This window comes from Mizuhopecten yessoensis, unplaced genomic scaffold (assembly GCF_002113885.1).
Source record: "Mizuhopecten yessoensis strain PY_sf001 unplaced genomic scaffold, ASM211388v2 scaffold7781, whole genome shotgun sequence".
Lineage (NCBI taxonomy): Eukaryota > Metazoa > Mollusca > Bivalvia > Pectinida > Pectinidae > Mizuhopecten > Mizuhopecten yessoensis.
Window position 1 is genome coordinate 59,291 of NW_018407219.1, and position 18,338 is coordinate 77,628.

The 18,338-nt window shown below is 34.9% G+C and overlaps 1 protein-coding gene across 3 annotated transcripts; it reads left to right on the forward strand.

Moving 5' to 3' along the window:
- Positions 1–785: 785 nt before the first annotated feature.
- On the forward strand, positions 786–12,254 carry LOC110454360 (ankyrin repeat and EF-hand domain-containing protein 1-like). 3 transcript variants are annotated; one of them, XM_021503827.1, is made up of 9 exons: positions 786–862; positions 1,304–1,862; positions 2,105–2,304; positions 2,518–2,791; positions 3,588–4,398; positions 4,721–4,947; positions 5,386–5,573; positions 8,128–8,157; positions 9,497–12,254. In XM_021503827.1, the coding sequence occupies exons 2-9, from the start codon at positions 1,517–1,519 to the stop codon at positions 9,776–9,778; spliced, it is 2,358 nt and encodes a 785-aa protein (XP_021359502.1). In that variant the 5' UTR covers positions 786–862; positions 1,304–1,516; the 3' UTR covers positions 9,779–12,254. The 3 variants fall into 3 exon arrangements, with proteins under 3 accessions (XP_021359502.1, XP_021359504.1, XP_021359503.1); XM_021503829.1 differs by lacking the exon at positions 8,128–8,157 and adding an exon at positions 6,424–6,466 and having other exon boundaries at positions 9,497–9,581; XM_021503828.1 differs by lacking the exon at positions 8,128–8,157.
- The last annotated feature ends 6,084 nt before the right edge of the window (positions 12,255–18,338 follow it).

Below are 18,338 nucleotides of genomic sequence, written 5' to 3' on the forward strand. Positions count from 1 at the left end.
TTTAAACTTATATACAATAAAGCATTTTTAAAATAATGTAACATAAATGAAAGGTGTACTCCCTAAAGACAGAGGTTTAGGACTCAATTTAGTTAGAAACTCATTGACACTGAAAATCTGGTCAATCTAATTTATACTTTCCTGTTTTACAATCCAATTTCAAACTTTAATGTGATAAAATTGTTGTATCATCTCTTTTATATGTTGCACTTATGTAAGTGATATATATATATATATATATATATTACTTTTACCGGCCTGAACACAAAAGTGCGTCGTAACTTCATTGAGTCCCAGCTTATATATTGTAGTATTTTGGTGACTGATCTTGGGGTGTAGTCTCTGTGTTTCTTTGTACCTTCTCTACCGATGTTATATTTGCCATAATTATTGGTATACTGGGTCCAAAGATGTATGTTTAGTTTCACGTCTGTTTGGACTGCAAGCTCTCATATATTTCTTCTAGTAAAACCCAGTATGTTTGTATGCAAACTTTGAAATCAAGGTTTTGTTTTTAAAGATTCTAAGAATTTGCCTTTATTTTTGCTTTTCTTGTCTGGATGGTTAATTTTGAATTTTTGTTGGAATTTTCTAGTTTAGTTTTAGTTTTGAATTTCAACTGTATTTGGCTTCGAACATTCCATAAAAGAATAGAGGATATTCTCTTTCTTTTTAAATCGATTGTCAAAATGCTTAAAATATCTCAAACCATCCACACATGTGTTTGAAAAAAATTGAATGGGAATCATTTTTTATTCACGAGTTATCGATCTTGAATTAGAGGGCGCTCGTTGAAGCAGGTGCGAGCTTGTCGCCTGGTAACTGTAAACAGTAATGGCTGCCAAGTGAGTGCTACCGACACGTAAGTATTTTTTCAACTACGGTATACTAATTGCAAACCGGTCAAAATCAGAAGTATGTATTAATTGCAACAAATCTATTTCCTTCTGTTTTTATGTAAGATATATTTGCAGAGATGACGATAGAATAAAAGTGATTTGCATACATGTCCTCTATGAAAATGTTGTCATTTATAATAATGAGTGTACTTCTTGATAAATGTTGCCAACCGATTTAATCACATAATTAGCTTTTCTATTTTCTAAATTTGTCAGTTAATTCCTTCTTTTCTCCGATGTACGGCTGACAGTTAATATAGTGCTACAAAGAAAAAGAACGTTAACATGACATTTGATAGTCTTAATTATTAATAAAGGAATAAACAAAAAAATTATAGCAATGTTTCTTTTATATTCACATTTGTTTTTATGAGTCATTTATTTCTATTTTATTATAATTACAGAAACCTATCATGTTGTTGGAGTAACCCCTCCAGTGTTTATGGGCAGCTTTTGGTAACCAATTGCCTACGAATAATCTGTATACATTATTAATGTGACCATTCACTACAGAGGGATACATCAGATTCTGTGACTACAGCATGTAAACCTTTTATAGCAATTCTGCACGTAAGAGATATAACTGGTTGTCCTTTATACAGGCATTAACTGACACCATGCCTGTGGCACAGACCAGACTAGAGACCTTACAGGTCTGTAAGTTACTACAATGTGTTCGCATGAAAGAAAAAAACCAGATAGAGAAGATGACAGTGAATGGCATTCCTCATCTCATCAATTATAATGACGCCTCAGAGGGTCTGACAGCACTGGGCGTAGCTGCTGCTGCCAATGATGATGAAATGATTGAGTTTCTCCTGGAACTTGGTGCGCATCCTGACGTCCCAGACTTCAAAGGGCGAACAGCAGCTATGAGAGCAGCTGAGTTTGGTCATGTTCAGTGCCTTGAGAAGCTCACTAAAGCTGGGGCAGATATGAAATCTATTGATTTAGAAGGAAAAGGTAATTTTGTGTTAATGTAACCTGTAAACTGTATAGCAATAACACTTCTATTTTTATAAAAAAAAATCTTTACCGTCTACACTCGGTACCATGTTTATTCTTTTACAGATCATGAAAAGTGTCCTTGATTGGATAATACGTTAATATTAAATATTCATTCCTAATAATTCATTGTTCTCAAATGCAATAACATTAGTTTTGTACATGAACTAAGGTTTCTAAAAAAACTATTTTTTTTGCAGGTATATTATTTTATTGTATATCTCCAACGGAACGCCATGCCAAGTGTTTGGAGTTAGCTGTAGTTAACGGTGCTGAATCAAACAATATGTCTCGGGATGGGATCCCAGTTTTCATGTTTGCCTGTGAGACAGCAGCAGAGAATGAAGATGCATGCTTGCTGCTACTTGAAAAGGGATCTGATCCAAATGGCAAACAAGAGGTACTTATAATTAGTCATATATACTGGGTACTTGGATCATAAATATAGCATTTTGCTATTTTGATATTGCTTTAATGTTTGAAATTATTTTTTAATCCTGGTATTAATGTACAGAGTGTACTAATTAGAAACAGGAACAACAAGACTTTCTTTATCTATTGCATAGACCAAATCAACAGTGCTGTGATTTTATTAATACTTTATTCAAAATAGAAAACTGGGAAGACCTGTCTGATGGCTGCATCCCTGAGTGGCAGTGTGAAGGTGGTCCGAGCAATCCTGGAGGCAGGGGGTGATGTGAATGTCCTGGACATACAGCATACACATGCTGCCCACTATGCTGCCCTGACTGGAGGGTTTGAGGTGCTGGCCTGTATGTCAGCCTATGGAGCAGTGTTTGATCAGTGTAACAACAAAGGCAACACCCCTATACACAACGCCGCTCTTAATGGCCATGCAATGTGCTGTAAATTCCTCTGGCAAAGAGGTAAGACATCACTGTGGAATCACATGAAATGTTTTTATTATTACAGCAATCAAATTTTCCTTTAAAAATCTGCTAATCTTTAAAATGTATCCATAGTGTATATATATATGAAATATATATAAAATACTGACGTATGATATCTGTATGTGTAAGACAGATAGACAAGTTCAGAGCGTATCAAACTTACTTATACAATTTCATCAGTATTACATGTGTGTGACATCAACTAAAGGCTATCCAGGGATGGAAATTCCATACATTTGACCATTACCCTCACTTTGGTGTAGGCAATGACATATTTTGAGTACAATGTACTAGCCTGTCAAATTCTACTAGTCCAAGCCACTTTTTTCTAATGGCTCCACCAGGAATGGACACTGGACAAAAGCTAGCCCAGTGCTCTATCGAAAGGACTGAAAGGGAAATCCCCACTGGTCACCAAGACAGTAGCAAGCAACTAAATAGTTAAATGTTGTGAGTTATAAAATGTTATATTACGAAGTATACAGATGTACAAATCAGGAAGAATATTGTGCAGGTTTTTTATTGCATTGGTGTAAATTTAAAAAAAAATCACACTTGCATCTCCATTGGATTAAATGTTTCTATTTCATATATCCATGTTTGTTACTTTTGATTTAATGTTTATTAGTTTTGATTTTAATATGTCTTACATATCTGAATAGGTATGCAGGCTGTTCAGAATTCATAGATTGTGATCAGACAGCAAATAGAGCAAAATAGTGCCACTGTGTACATTTATTTAAAATCTATATTCTGGTTAATTATAAAACAGGTTGTAACCCAAAACCAAAGAACAATGATGGTGAAACTGCAAAATCTTTAGCCAAAGAAAAAGATCAAAAAGAGGCAGGGAAGGAGTTACGGAAAGCAGAGAAAGCCTTTGGAAAAGTCGGCAAGAACAATGAACCATGGGCAATAGTCTTATATGACTGGGTAATGGAACAATCACAGAAAATTTTAAATGCTTATAAAAGATTTGATCCAGATGAAAAAGGAACAGTCCAGAAGGACGAGTTTTCTGACACTCTTGTTGGAATGTCAGCACCAGCAGAAGAGGCAGACATCGCTAAAGTGATGACTCTTCACGACAAAGCAAGAGATGGAAATATTGACTATAATGACTTTCTTACCGGAAAAAAATGGATGAATAAAAATTATCTCATGAGTGCATTTGAAGGCAAAAAGAAAAAGAAGAAGAAGGGAGGTAAGGGGAAAGGGAAAAAAGGTAAGTTCAAGTTGGCCATGCCCATCTGTACCTCTGAGGAAGGACCTCGGACATATGGTGGTGCTCCCCCAGAAATGTTCATAGAAAGACATATACATTTTACAGACACTGGTCGCTTTGACCGTGACAGACCTCCAAAACATCCTCTGCAAGATGATTCTGCATGGTATCTTCAGCATCCTGAGAAAATGTACATCAATATCAACGACGCGACAAAGAATGGTGACTTTGATTCTCTGAAAGGTGCCTTCCAAAAAGGCACCCCGGTAGACACAAGAGACAAGTACTACAAAACTCCACTCATGGTGGCTTGTTCAATTGGAAATATCGACATGGTCAAATTCCTTCTGGAAAATGGGTAAATATTTTGAGACAAAAGTTATTCATAAATAAGAAAAAAAATATGACAGATGTCCTTCATTATGTTATCAATTTGATCTGTAATTGGTTGGTAATTCAGGTAACAGCATAATCATTATCAACAAAGCTTCTGTAAACTGGTCTGTCAGCACAAGGGTCTCTCAACACAGTTAGTCTATAACAGGTAGAGGAAATGGATGGTGTATTTTTTTAAGTTAAGGATATTTTGAAATAAATGTATAAAAAATAGATGAATGTGTGGTTGCTATTGATTCTAATTTCCCTAGATATAGAAGAATTCTTCGTCTTTCTTACCATAGGGCTTACATCAACGCCAGAGACAACTTTAAGTGGACACCCCTCCATCACGCCTGTCATTCGGGCCAGCTGGATGTTGTGTCATTTCTATTGGACAATGGAGCAGAGTTGGAGGCTCACACCATGAATGGTGGCACCCCTCTGACTCGCGCAATAGAGAGCTCCAGAGAGGGCTTGGTCACCTACCTCGTAGATCGGGGAGCCAAGCTCCAAACTGAAAACAAGAAAGGTCAGTGTTCAGGGCAGACTGCTTTTCTCTAGATTAAATGGTACATAAGTTGTTTCCTTATCAACATTAACATTCAGTTTTATTTTTCTTATTATTATATATCATGTCTTTTTATTATTATAAATCATCAATGCTAAAATGTTTTAAAACCTGGTAGTCATCGTTTGGGCTTTACATTACTTTTTAGAAACTAAGTCAGTTATTAAAAAAAGTACATATGTTGAATCTTTATTGACACGATTTCACCAAATGCTTTATTTGTTTAGCTAGTAGCATTATGAAACTTTTGAGTCTTGATATTTGCTGTTGACAAGGACATAGATTATCACAGAAATCTTCACATTAAATTGGATTATATTTTATCTGTGTTTTATGTTGGATATTTATTTTCATAATAAAAAAAACCTGTGCATGTCTATGTTTTTTCCTGTACTGAAGGTCATAGTCCGTTGGACTTAGCAAATTCCTGGGCTGACCCACGAGTCCTGAACTTCATGCAGGCTAGGTGTGATGGTCTGCCTGCTGGAGACAAAAAAGGCAAGGGGAAAGGCAAGGGCAAGGGAGGGCAGAAATCTGCTCGCCCGACTTCTGTGCCGCCCCCTGCAGACAAGGAGAACACAGGACCAGTAAGTATCCCTTAATGCCTGTTTGTGCCTTGTCTCCTGGTTTTAACCCTTTCACCCTGCAGACCATGTAAATCAGTCCAACATTTGTTTGGTATAGAGTAATGCCCAGACACATACAAATATATATACGTTTAAATTAGTTGCCTGCGAGGCTCGAAAACATTAGTGATGGTCAGATATATTTGCCATGTAGATGAGTTTTTTAGTCTGCAAATACATTTTGTATATATACATATAAACTAAAATATACATTTATCTGATGGTTTAGATATAAAACAACATGCCTTAGGTTTCAGAGGTGGAAGGGTTTCCTTTTAAACTGCTTTAGTGTTCACCATAACTTTGTGTAGATAAGTCATATTTATATACACATATATCTGTCATGTGGTTAGATATTTTTTCTATAATATAAAAGATACAATGACAGTATTGTAAGTTTATGAAACCCTACCACCTTATCTTTTTCAAGGTTGTCGAGCCCCCACTCTAGTGACTGTATTGTAAATAATATCCTTGATGGGGCATGTAATCAAATAAAGTGTCGCCCAACAAAATTATTTTATGTCAATAATGAATTTTGTGAAGAAAGACAAATCTTAGAACAATTTCAGATATTATTTTTCAAAATTTTGAAAATACAGATATATATAATAACTCTTTTTTTTCGTTTAAGCAATATTTGTTTTATTAATAATCACATTTTGTAATGGATAGGAAAAATACGACATTTGACGATTTAGAAAAAAGTTTTAGCTATTTGAAAAGATATTAGTTCTTGGCTTTTAATACAGTGTGTTCTTTTAGTTACTGATATCGATAGCCATTTAACTGGGCTAATTTTCACTCACAGGTACCCTCCAGATCGTCCTCCGCTATTGATTAGCAACTGTCAAGTATGTGAAGATATGCTTCTCCGTGTGTAGCGCTAATCATTTACTCTTCACAAACTAATACAGTTGGTAGATACAGATTTATGTACAGTAAGAAACTCTTCATAAATAACTTATTTTTGATAGGACATTTTAAACCATACAATTAATTTTGAATACAATTCTTTCACTGAAATATTCTGTTAACTTTTTATAAACATACAGTGACAGAATGTTTATCCAAATCTCTCGTCTCAAAGTATACAAAAATGGATAGATATATGTGGTCTGTAGGGAGACAGGGTAAAACTGGCCTAAGGCTCATCTATATTTGAGTTATCATTTAATATCTAATACATTTGATATACAGGTCATTATCAGGTTTGAAATGTTGCTTAATTAGCATAAAACTATATAACTCAAACAGTACCTGGCCAAACATTCCACTTTCTTTTACCTGTTACTGGGCATTTGTCAGAAAGAAGCATGATATTAAGTGGAAATGATAACTAATGTGATATTAAGTGGAATGTTCTGTATTATCATGCTTTCATTTTCTTTCTGATGTGTGTTCTCTAATGGAGATTTCCAGCTATGCAAAGGAAAAATATTAAACTGTCAGATTTTGTGTTTTAAAGGGAACACACATTAATATTCATGACTTAAGGTTTGATAACTCAGTCAGTGATGTGACCTTAGGTTGAAGCAGTCTTCACAGCAGTCTGAGAAATTATTTTGAGTCAGTTACAGTGTAAAAATGTAAAGTTTCCATGCACTTCGAATGCTAAAAAGAAGAAAATATTGGATAATTTGCAAAAATAAATTTAAAGACTAGAGTTACTTAAACACAAATATGTATCTACCACAAACAAATAAAAATCCATTTGATGAATCGTTGAATGTCTCATTGTTTATCTTTGTGTATCTTTGTGGTACTTGGCAACATGCATCAATGATTGTCTTCAATAGTGTAACATCAAATGGACTTTTGTAGTACATATATTAACATCACAATTACACAATTAGCATCTTCGCTAGCAAAGTGTTCCCTTTGTATACACTCCACTTGGCTAGCAAAGATGCACAGTTAGATGTGTTAAGGGTTGATTTGATCGGTTGGTATAAAATAACTGCAAGTGAACTGGATTGAAAAAAAACTGGTTAAGAAGAGCACATTACCAAAGAATTTATCTGATTATGTCTTATAAGTTATGAATGACCATAAGACATTATTCTCAGAAGTAACCATTGCAATATATGAAAGTAATTTCCATTTTCACCCTTTGAACAAATTATTGTAAACATTTCAGAATATCTTTGGACAGTTTTCAAATGGTTAACTGTTTGATTCAAATTTTTTAAAATTGGAGCATGTCAGTAAACGTAACAGTAAAAAGTAGATCAAGTTTGGCCTCGTCGATGTGATGATATAGGACACAACAATGTTACCATGTTAGAGAGCTAGCCATAGAAAGTGCTATAGATCTCCTGTGTGGACTTCTCCTGTGTGCTAGTGCCATCATTATCCTTTGTCGGTTTATCATTATTTACTGTAAATTGTGACCCCATTTCACCTTCCAAATGTCCTTATGATATGTTTTGAAATTGAATAAGTTTATAAGTGTCTATGAAACGATATTTTTTTTCTTTTATTTGAGAATCAGTTTTCTATTTTGAATTTACAGAGTCTTTTATTGGAAAACACAATGGAGAAGGTACATGGATATATGTGACACCTCCCCTCCCCCTATCCCCAGTTTACAGCAATATACCTTAGTTACTGTCAGCTTTCTCCTGGGTACCTGTGACTCTAACATCCTCTGTTATACATGTGTGTGTAAACCAAATGTGTGTGGACTTTGTGTGACACAGGTAGATATGTTCCAGTCAACACGTGTGTGACACAGGTAGATATGTTCCAGTCAACACCTGTGTGACACAGGTAGATATGTTACAGTCAACATGTGTGTGACACAGGTAGATATGTTACAGTCAACACGTGTGTGACACAGGTAGATATGTTACAGTCAACACGTGTGTGACACAGGTAGATATGTTCCAGTCAACACGTGTATTGTTAGAAGCAGTATGTGTCACATGCCTGATTATGTAATGTTTGTAAATCATTTGACAAATGATCCACAATAAATTTACCTATTTAATTCTAACAGAGGTACATTTTATTTTGACATGCTGCTGTCCCCCAGGATAATATTTTCTGTTGACACAGTGCTGCCTCTAAGAAATAATGTTTATATTGACACACTCCCATCTCCTGGAACTAATATATCATATTGAAACATTTCTGCCCCTCAGAAATGATATACCATTTTGTTATTGACACACTGCTGTCTTGCAGAATACACTGTTGAACCCAGAAATAATGTTTATGTTGACACACCTCTCAGTGGCGGATCCAGAGACCTATCTGAGGGGGGGGGGGTTCCAAATTTCCCGGGGGTTTCCATGTGGGGAAAGATTGAGGAAAATGGTGAAAATATATGATTTTTAAAGAAAATTCTCAGGGTGGGTGGGTTTCTTGAAGCCCAAAAAAAACCTCTGGATCTGTCACTACCTCTGTCTCCTGTAAATTATATTTTATGTAAAGTTGAAGCACTTCTCAAATTGTGGTCCCAAAGAAATAATATTACTAATATTCCACATTTTAATGATATTATATTATTACACCATGTATATATTTTTACATGGTATTAGAACTTACATCTCTAATCCACTTCTTACACTTTTCTATTATCTACAGCCAGATTCATAAAAATAATTTGACCTTACAAGGTACAGTAAATGATACACAGGTAATTACTCTATCAGTAGTGGCTATATTTCTGTGGTAGATGTGGGATATTTCACCCAGTATACCTAACGCATGTGTCGAAAATGGATCTAGATCTATTTAAAGTGTCTTCTCATCTCTGCTTCAGTGTCATGCTTTGAATATTGAGACAAAATATATCTAATGTTATTGACAAGTTATGGTCATGCTAAATAAAAAAATAAAAAAATAAAAATCTGATTGACTAATATTTTTTTTTGCAGATTCCATTCAGTGCTTCGGGTGAGGATCTTCCATCGCGTCAGAGGAAGGGGTCAATTTTGCGGGCGGCGTCTGCCCTAGCTAGTGGGGTGGATGAGGAGGAGGACATAACGTACATTCCACTTAAGGCATGGACAAAACAGCCGACCTCTCAAGAACTTATCCAGGAGAAGCGGGTGCGCAGGGACAGATATGGTTGGGAGGTGGACTTTCCCGACTTTGAAATGCCCTTCATGAAAAATGTAACCAAGAAAAATGTTGCGATGGGAGATGATGATGATTAAGAATCAAAATTATATATCTCATTTATATAAAAATATAATAACTTATAAAACATGTGTGTGGTTTCTGTTTTGACACAAAATCCTCTTTTGCAATAGAAACACCATCCAAACAGACTCAGTTGGAGACATAGGTTATGTTTGTTGAAATTTGTATAAAGTTTATTCACATGTTATGCTATTTCATTTGTTTATTAATATACCAGAAATGTATATATTTACATACTGAGAACTTAGCTGCTGATTTGTTGTACGGATATATTGTGATGTACTAAAATACTGTCATACTGTATATATGCTGAAGTATAGCTGCTATTATACTGACAAACTGTAAACTTACTGAAGTACAGCTGCTTGTATACTGACAAACTGTAAACTTACTGAAGTACAGCTGCTAGTATACTGACAAACTGTAAACTTACTGAAGTACAGCTGCTAGTATACTGAAAAACTGTGAACTTGCTGAAGTACAGCTGCTACTATACTGACAAACTGTAAACTTACTGAAGTACAGCTGCTAGTATACTGACAAACTGTAAACTTACTGAAGTACAGCTGCTAGTATACTGACAAACTGTAAACTTACTGAAGTACAGTTGCTAGTATACTGACAAACTTTTAACTTACTGAAGTACAGCTGCTTGTATACTGTCAAACTTTTAACTTACTGAAGTACAGCTACTTGTATCCTGTCAAACTTTTAACTTACTGAGGTACAGCTGCTTGTATACTGTCGAACTTTTAACTTACTGAGGTACAACTGCTTGTATACTGTCAAACTTTTAACTTACTGAAGCACAGCTACTTGTATACTGTCAAACTTTTAACTTGCTGAAGTACAGCTACTTGTATACTGTCAAACTTTTAACTTACTGAAGCACAGCCTCTTGTACACTGTCAAACTTTTAACTTACTGAAGTACAGCTACTTGTATACTGTCAAATTTTTAATCTACTGAAGTACAGTTGCTAGTATACTGACAAACTTTATATATGCTGAAGTACCCAGTGCAAAGCTGCTAGTATACTGATAAACTGTAACATGAACATGCTGTAGTACAGCATGCTAGTGTTTAGCTTAAAGGCTGTAAATATTGTACATAGTCTGAATATATGTTAAACCAATTATGCATTGTTTTGTTAAGGTTAGGTGCTGTTACTCAGACTGAGCACCTAATGCCTTTTCTTACGTATCTGTGATATACTAAAGTTGCACATTTTTTTCAGATAAATGTTTTTTTAAACTGCTGATATAAATATTACATCACCAGAAACTATTTTTGCCTTAATCATGCAAAATGTTTTGACTTACAATGTATGGGTGTGTGAGACATGTAAAATAAATGTTTGAATGAGCTATGAACCTTGCCTCAAATCATATTGAGACATTTCAGGAGCTTCAAAAGCTGTTTTCAGCTTTAAATTTCTCAACCTAAAATCTTATATTTTCTAAAAAAATAAAATTCTTTTTCCTCTTTATATTTGTAGAAATTAAGGAAAACAAAACGTATATTTTACACTTGACTTTATAAAAAGTCCTGATTTTAATTCGATTCATAAATCATATGGACAACATATATTTTTTTCTTTTAATAATTAAATGTATGGTACAATGTGGAATTAATTTGAATTTGAATAAAAAGATAGCATAACAAAATGTATTAAACACAAAGCTTCTGTATGTAAGTCCAACACCTGTTTGTAAGATAAGGACCAATCATCAGTAAATACAGACAAATCTCAACAGTAAATCATTTTCAAAAAACCAACACCAACATTTTAGTGTCTGTCGATGAGATGTTGACCTCCAAAGGTGATACATACTTAAAGTGCCTGTCACTTTTACCTGTTCAGTTCTTTATTGTTTTAATATTACTGATACCAAAAACTACATGTACCTGGTAATTATTTTAGACTAAGCTAGGAGCACTGTCCAGATATTATGGGATATTGCTGGGAGCACGACCTTCAACTTTTACGGCTTATGTTTATACTCTATACATTTACCTGTGAACTGCTGGGTAAACAAAATATCTAGTGAAAAGGTGGGTGCGTTCAAATAAAACATTGATATAAATTTTATATATATACATATAGATACATAAGTAATTGCTGTTGAAGGATTTTTGTTGAACAAAATGCCCTAAGTCTGATGTGTTGTTTTCAGATTAAAGATCTTAATCTATTATTTTTGTTAATGATACTAAAAATCTATCTGTGTATTTTATGTCATCACAATGGGTAAAAAGCCTATCACGATTGGTTGTAGTGCTTGCTCATTGTGGAGAGAAATGGTGACATTTTTTATAAAAGTTTTCTTTTCATTGTGTGTCCGAATATCCTGTTACTGAATGTATAAGCTGGAATGTCTGTGATCATCTTTGTACTGTTAATTGATGTATTTAAACATTTGTTTCTTAAATACTTTAGTTCTTATTGTTGACCTTAACAGCTGATGCCAATAAATGACCTTTATACACTTAGAACGAGTTTGATTTTGTTACACTAAAAAAAGTATTTCTATAGAAACTATAAACTCACAAAATTTAATGCCAAGTGAGATAAAGTAGATCTCCTTATGTCATTTGAGTTCATGTTGATACATAGTTTTATCCTCAAACAAGCGTTGTAAATTGTGATAGTAATTTTAACTAACTTTGATATGAGGTATCCCTGGGGCTGAGGAATTCAGTTTTACTGTGGTAGCCCCTAGGCCTGATAGGGAATGAACATTTAAAAGAAAAGATTACTCTTTAACAAGTTACAAATTTTAATTGCTCAATAAGAACTTAAGGAACATGTATATGTGTATTCCTATTACTGAATTTTCATAGCTGATGTATTTAGTTTGCTCATCTGAAATACAGTGTTTGTGCGAGAAATGTGAAAACCCGGTCAGCAATCCTGTTTAGAAATCGACCTACCGGTAGTGGTGAATTGGACAAAATGTTATAACTTGAAGCTGATGCTGGACAGCAAGTGTGTGACCAAGCTACTGTAAAGTAATTGGCACAATGGACCTGATAAGCACACATTAAAACATCCTATGTTGCATGAGCATGGGCTTTCAGCTAGTGATCTGTGGTATATGGTAACAACTAGTAAAAGTGTATGCCATAGTTCACAAGTAGTGGTGAACTAATTAGTAAACGGTAACTACTGGGGAACTAAAGTACTGTATGCAGTGGTATTATTCCATCATTCTCCACGATGAACATGACTTCATCTTCTGATGGTTGCTAGCAAGTCCGATCTGGGCCTGGGCCATGGTGGCCAAGTGGTTAAGGCATCTGACCGTCTACATCACTAGCCCACTGCTACCGAATTGTGGGTTTGAGGCCTATGTAGGGCAGTTGCCAGGTACTGGCTGCTGGTCTGTGCATTTCTTTGGGTACTCCGGTTTCCATCTACCACCAAAACCTGGCTCGTCCTTAAATGACCATAGCTTTTAGTAGGGCTAAAAGCACAAACAAACCAAACCAAACCAATCTAGGCATGGAACTACCTGCTACATGTTGCACACTTCAGACCAGTAGGTGACTTGGAAGCATGCTTTCCCTACTGCTCTTTTGCTTTTAGCAGCTTCTTTGTGACCCTGTTCACTTGATTCTGTCCTGTTGTTTGTCAGGCTGTGCCATGTTGGTCAGTCTGAGGCAAGGGTTTCTAAAAGTTGCAACACACATTTCCAAGCTCTTTAATGTCTTTGAAGCAAATCTTGGGTCACTTTACTCGACACATCCGTTGCTTCCACCAGTTCTCCATAGAATTGGACCTTGGGGATTTGCTCCTCATCTATGTACAAAATGTGCCTGCCAACCTTGCTTTCGCCTTCTCATACGAAAGTATGTTGGGTACATTATTTGCATATGAGATGGCCTCTGTGTCGAGAATTTGTAAGTGCCGTATGCCGTTCAACAGCCTGCAGATACAGGTTGTATGGAAGCGGTTCTTCTACATTACATGTCTGCTACAGACAGGCGATGATACATATGCATACAGAAGCATCTTAACCTCCACCACTTGATAGACCCTAAGTTTTTGAGGCCAATTCCTCTACGCTCCCAGACATTGGGTTAGAGTCTTCTAAAGGCACTGCTTGCCTCGGCAATTCTGCTCTGAACCTCCACATCAATGGTGACATGCCACAGAAGGTACTTCTAAAGTCTCTTAATTTGTCCACACCGTTGAGCACATGTTTGGTGTAGTGTGGGGGTTTGCAGGTGTAAGGCTGGTACATGACTTTGGTTTTGTAACTGATAAACAACGGTATACACTAACCTCTTTTGACTATGCTCTATAGTAAGTTGAAATAGTCCTTTGATTTGCTTGTTTTTTGATGTCCTCACATCAGCTGAGGTTATATGAAGACAGGTTCCTTGGGAGATACTGCAGAAAAAGAATCAATAGGGGAATGGAAAGGAAAATGGACATCCAAAGTGACCCAATGGGGACAGCAGTTCAGTTCTGGTCACTTTAATGTTCTCTTACGTAGAAGACACAATAGAACCCCCCCCCCCCCCCCCCCCCAATTCTGCAGGAAGTCCCAAATTAGTTTTCTATTAAGTAACATGCATTGGGATACAGCAGGCCTAATCTCTCCCGTCAAAGGTCTCTTGTATACTCATAGACATAAAGCACCAGACAATGCATTAATAGCTTACTCAACACAAAAATCAACACATGAACTGTAATGATATTTTTTTCTTTATTTTCTTTAAGTTTACATGATTTTTATAGTGTTCTACAACAGATATGCCAGTAAAATAATTATGAACAATCTCTATAGATAATATGTATTCATTAAAACCTATCACAATGGCTTGAAAGACAGGAAAAGGATTTGGACGGATTTTACAAAAACCCATCATGCTGATAGGAAATGTGTTGAATATCAGAGGAACACGGTACAGGGTAATGTACTGTGATATGTGTTTATCTTGACGGATATGATTCCTCACACCTCTTTCAACAGGATTTTCATTATCATTACATATCATATTTATGTAAATTTAATCAAACTATGTATGTTGCTGGTATAGGGCAAGGTCAAACAGAGACAATCTACCAAAGCTATTTTTTTTTAGATATTCAGCACAAAAAACAATAATAATAAATGATATAAATATTTTTTTGAAGTTCCGGTAGATTTTTGAAGTAAAGAGTTTATATAAAAAAAAATGTTCATAAATAATGACACCATTGTCGGGCAGATAATTAATACCAGATGTCCCAAACAGAATCCGATATTATTTTAATTTATGATGATCTGGTGACCATGATAGACCAGAAATATATTAAATACTGTACATATCAAAAACTGACCACAGAATCATATACATATAATGTTGACAGGCAGCGAGACCAGACTTTATTTTTATATCATGTATTTGAATACATCAATAATACACTATTAGAGGATCAACCAAATACTCTATAATCTATATACCTAGCTAGTGAACGGTATACTATTCTAGCCGTCACAAATAAATGGGATTAATTCAAAGTTTGATATCATATATATATATATATCATGTTATTCAAATTGTTGTATACTGGTGTTGGATTATTTGTTAGAGATTCTATTTATATTGTGGTAGACATTTTACAATTAAAACATGGACACACTATTTGTCGTATTAGATTAGTTGATGTTGGTTAGGAAAATTCTGTGCTTATCTATATTTACCCTTTTAAATGATCACAAGTGTCAGTAACCGTGTATTCTACAGCCATAAATAATCCTCAAACAGATGACTTTTTTCATACATTAAAAGAAGTTCTTTCAAGATAACTGCAAGCAAAAATATTTTTGTGAGCAGACAATTTTGTAACTAGGCTGAAGCGAATCTGTTTCAGTTGTAGTATTATTTGTATTGATTCATAGTACGTTCAATAAATATTTTCATGTGAGAATGGATTCAAATTGGTTAAATCAAAACAATGTCTGCAAAAAAATATATAAAACCTACAAATGTTTCTTAATTTTTGCAACGAATCTGGTACAACAAATGTAAAATATTGTCTACTTTTTATGATCGCTTTGACCACTTCTGAATCGAAGTCTAACCAGTATATATTATTTATTATGAAGAGTTCTTTTTAACCAGTATAGTAAGATAGTGTGTTGGCTTCCCCTTACGTTGAGTGTCTTGATTAAAACTCCTGTCCCAGACAAAGCTATAAGGGGAGACAACCCGAGTACTAGGCCATGGAACAACACAAAGTCAGAAACCCTTACAAAGCCTCATCACAGTCAACAAACACCGCTATCACAATTAACTCAATCTAGTGACCCTAGTTACAAAAAAATATCTACAGCATCATAACAATTAAATATCACACTGAAATGTTGGAATATCACAAATCATTTTCTCATTTCCCTTTCATAAACATATATGTATTTACTTTATACACTTTTTTTGTTATTGACTAGGAAGACAGCAGTTAAAAGATATATTTTCTTGGAATTTTTTCTCACTCAGCAGTTCAAATAAGGATTTTAATCCTAAAAATATTCATTTCTATTCTCGACCAATTTTGGACTTGAGAAGCATGGAGGGACAAATAGAAAATAGATTTTTGATAACCAAAAAAAACCCAATTCAATAAGTCTAATCTTCGGTATGTTTCAGCATTGAATATATCCTGCAATTTCTGCTTTCAAAATTCAATCATTCAGTCTAAACTACTATTTCATGATTTTCATGCACAAAATATAAGGAAATGAAATTAAAAGCATACACATATCTAACAATCTAGGTCTTATGTTAAGGAGCTAGATTCAACCGTACTTAAATATAAATACCAGGGAAAACTACACAATACAATCAATTAGTTAAATGGAAACCAATTTCTGAAATTAGGAATTCCATCTTCAACAAGCTAAGCTCAATTGTAAAAACACGATATTAAATAATATACATCTGTAAAATCATTCCATTTAAAATAAAAATATTTCTTCAAACAAAAATGTCCAAAGTTCAGTAATAAAGTAACTTTTTAAGAATGGTTTTTACTGTTAAAACAAACAAAATAATTGATTTTTTAGACATAAATAGTGAATGACTTGTTCAAATGTGAAATCTGTTGGCCTGCTTCAGGGAGGTGAATCAATGTACCGGGTATATGTAATATATTTTAAGTTATCTCCCTTTAATATAAAGAGAGCCTCATATCTGAAATATGCTGGCATTTCTTCTATTTCAAAGGAAAAGGTTTCCTTAGCTTGATATATATATATATATATAACAGAGATCTGTCACAAGGTTAACATGATGATCACCTTTGTGCTGACACAACAGATCACACTTGACATACTAAATTCAGAAGAGAAAAAAACAATGTCCACCATTTTCATTTTTGTCCTTTATAGTGCAAATTCAATGCGGTGTCAAACATTTCATAAAACAACATTTGCAAGGTTTAAAAACATGAAAAAGAAGTGTGGTTAATTCAGCACAGGTTGGACATATGAGGGTGGACATATGTTTGGGTAAAAATTTAGTAGATGAAAATATTAGGACTTTGAGTGTATGGAGAAATCAAGGACCTGTTCAGGATCTATCTCCCACTGCAGGCAAAAAAACACTAGAGAGTTCCACTGTAGACTTAGGTATATTACAGTTACCTCCCCTTCTTTTTGATTTGGTTATAACTATAGTGCAATTAGGCCAGGCTAGGACACTTCTGTTGACCAGATAGCTCATTAGGATACAAAGCGACAGTATAACAATTTGCGGTAGTGTTCTAATCCTGGTATAGCCCCACTATAACAATCTGTGGTACAGGGTTCTAATCCTGGTATAGCCCCACTGTAACAATTTGTGATACAGTGTCCTAACCCTGATATAGCCCCACTATAACAATTTGTGTCACAGTGTTGTAATCCTGGTATAGCCCCACTATAACAGTTTGTGGTACAGTGTTCTAATCCTGGTATAGCCCCCCTATGACAATCTGTGGTACAGTGTTCTAATCCTTGTATAGCCCCACTATAACCATTTGTGGTACAGTATTCTAGTTCTGGTATAGACCCACTATAACAATTTGTGGTACAGTATTCTAGTTCTGGTATAGACCCACTATAACAATTTGTGGTACAGTATTCTAGTTCTGGTATAGCCCCACTATAACAATCTGTGGAACAGTGTTCTAATCCTGGTATAGCCACCCTATAACAATTTGTGGTACAGTGTTCTAGTCGTGGTATAGCCCCACTATAACAATTTGTTGTACAGTATTCTAGTTCTGGTATAGCCCCACTATAACAATCTGTGGAACAGTGTTCTAATCCTGGTATAGCCCCACAATAACAATTTGTGATACAGTGTCCTAACCCTGATATAGCCCCACTATAACAATTTGTGATACAGTGTCCTAATCCTGATATAGCCCCACTATAACAATTTGTGTCACAGTGTTGTAATCCTGGTATAGCCCCACTATAACAGTTTGTGGTACAGTGTTCTAATCCTGGTAAAGCCACACTATAACAATCTGTGGTACAGTGTTCTAATCCTTGTATAGCCCCACTATAACCATTTGTGGTACAGTATTCTAGTTCT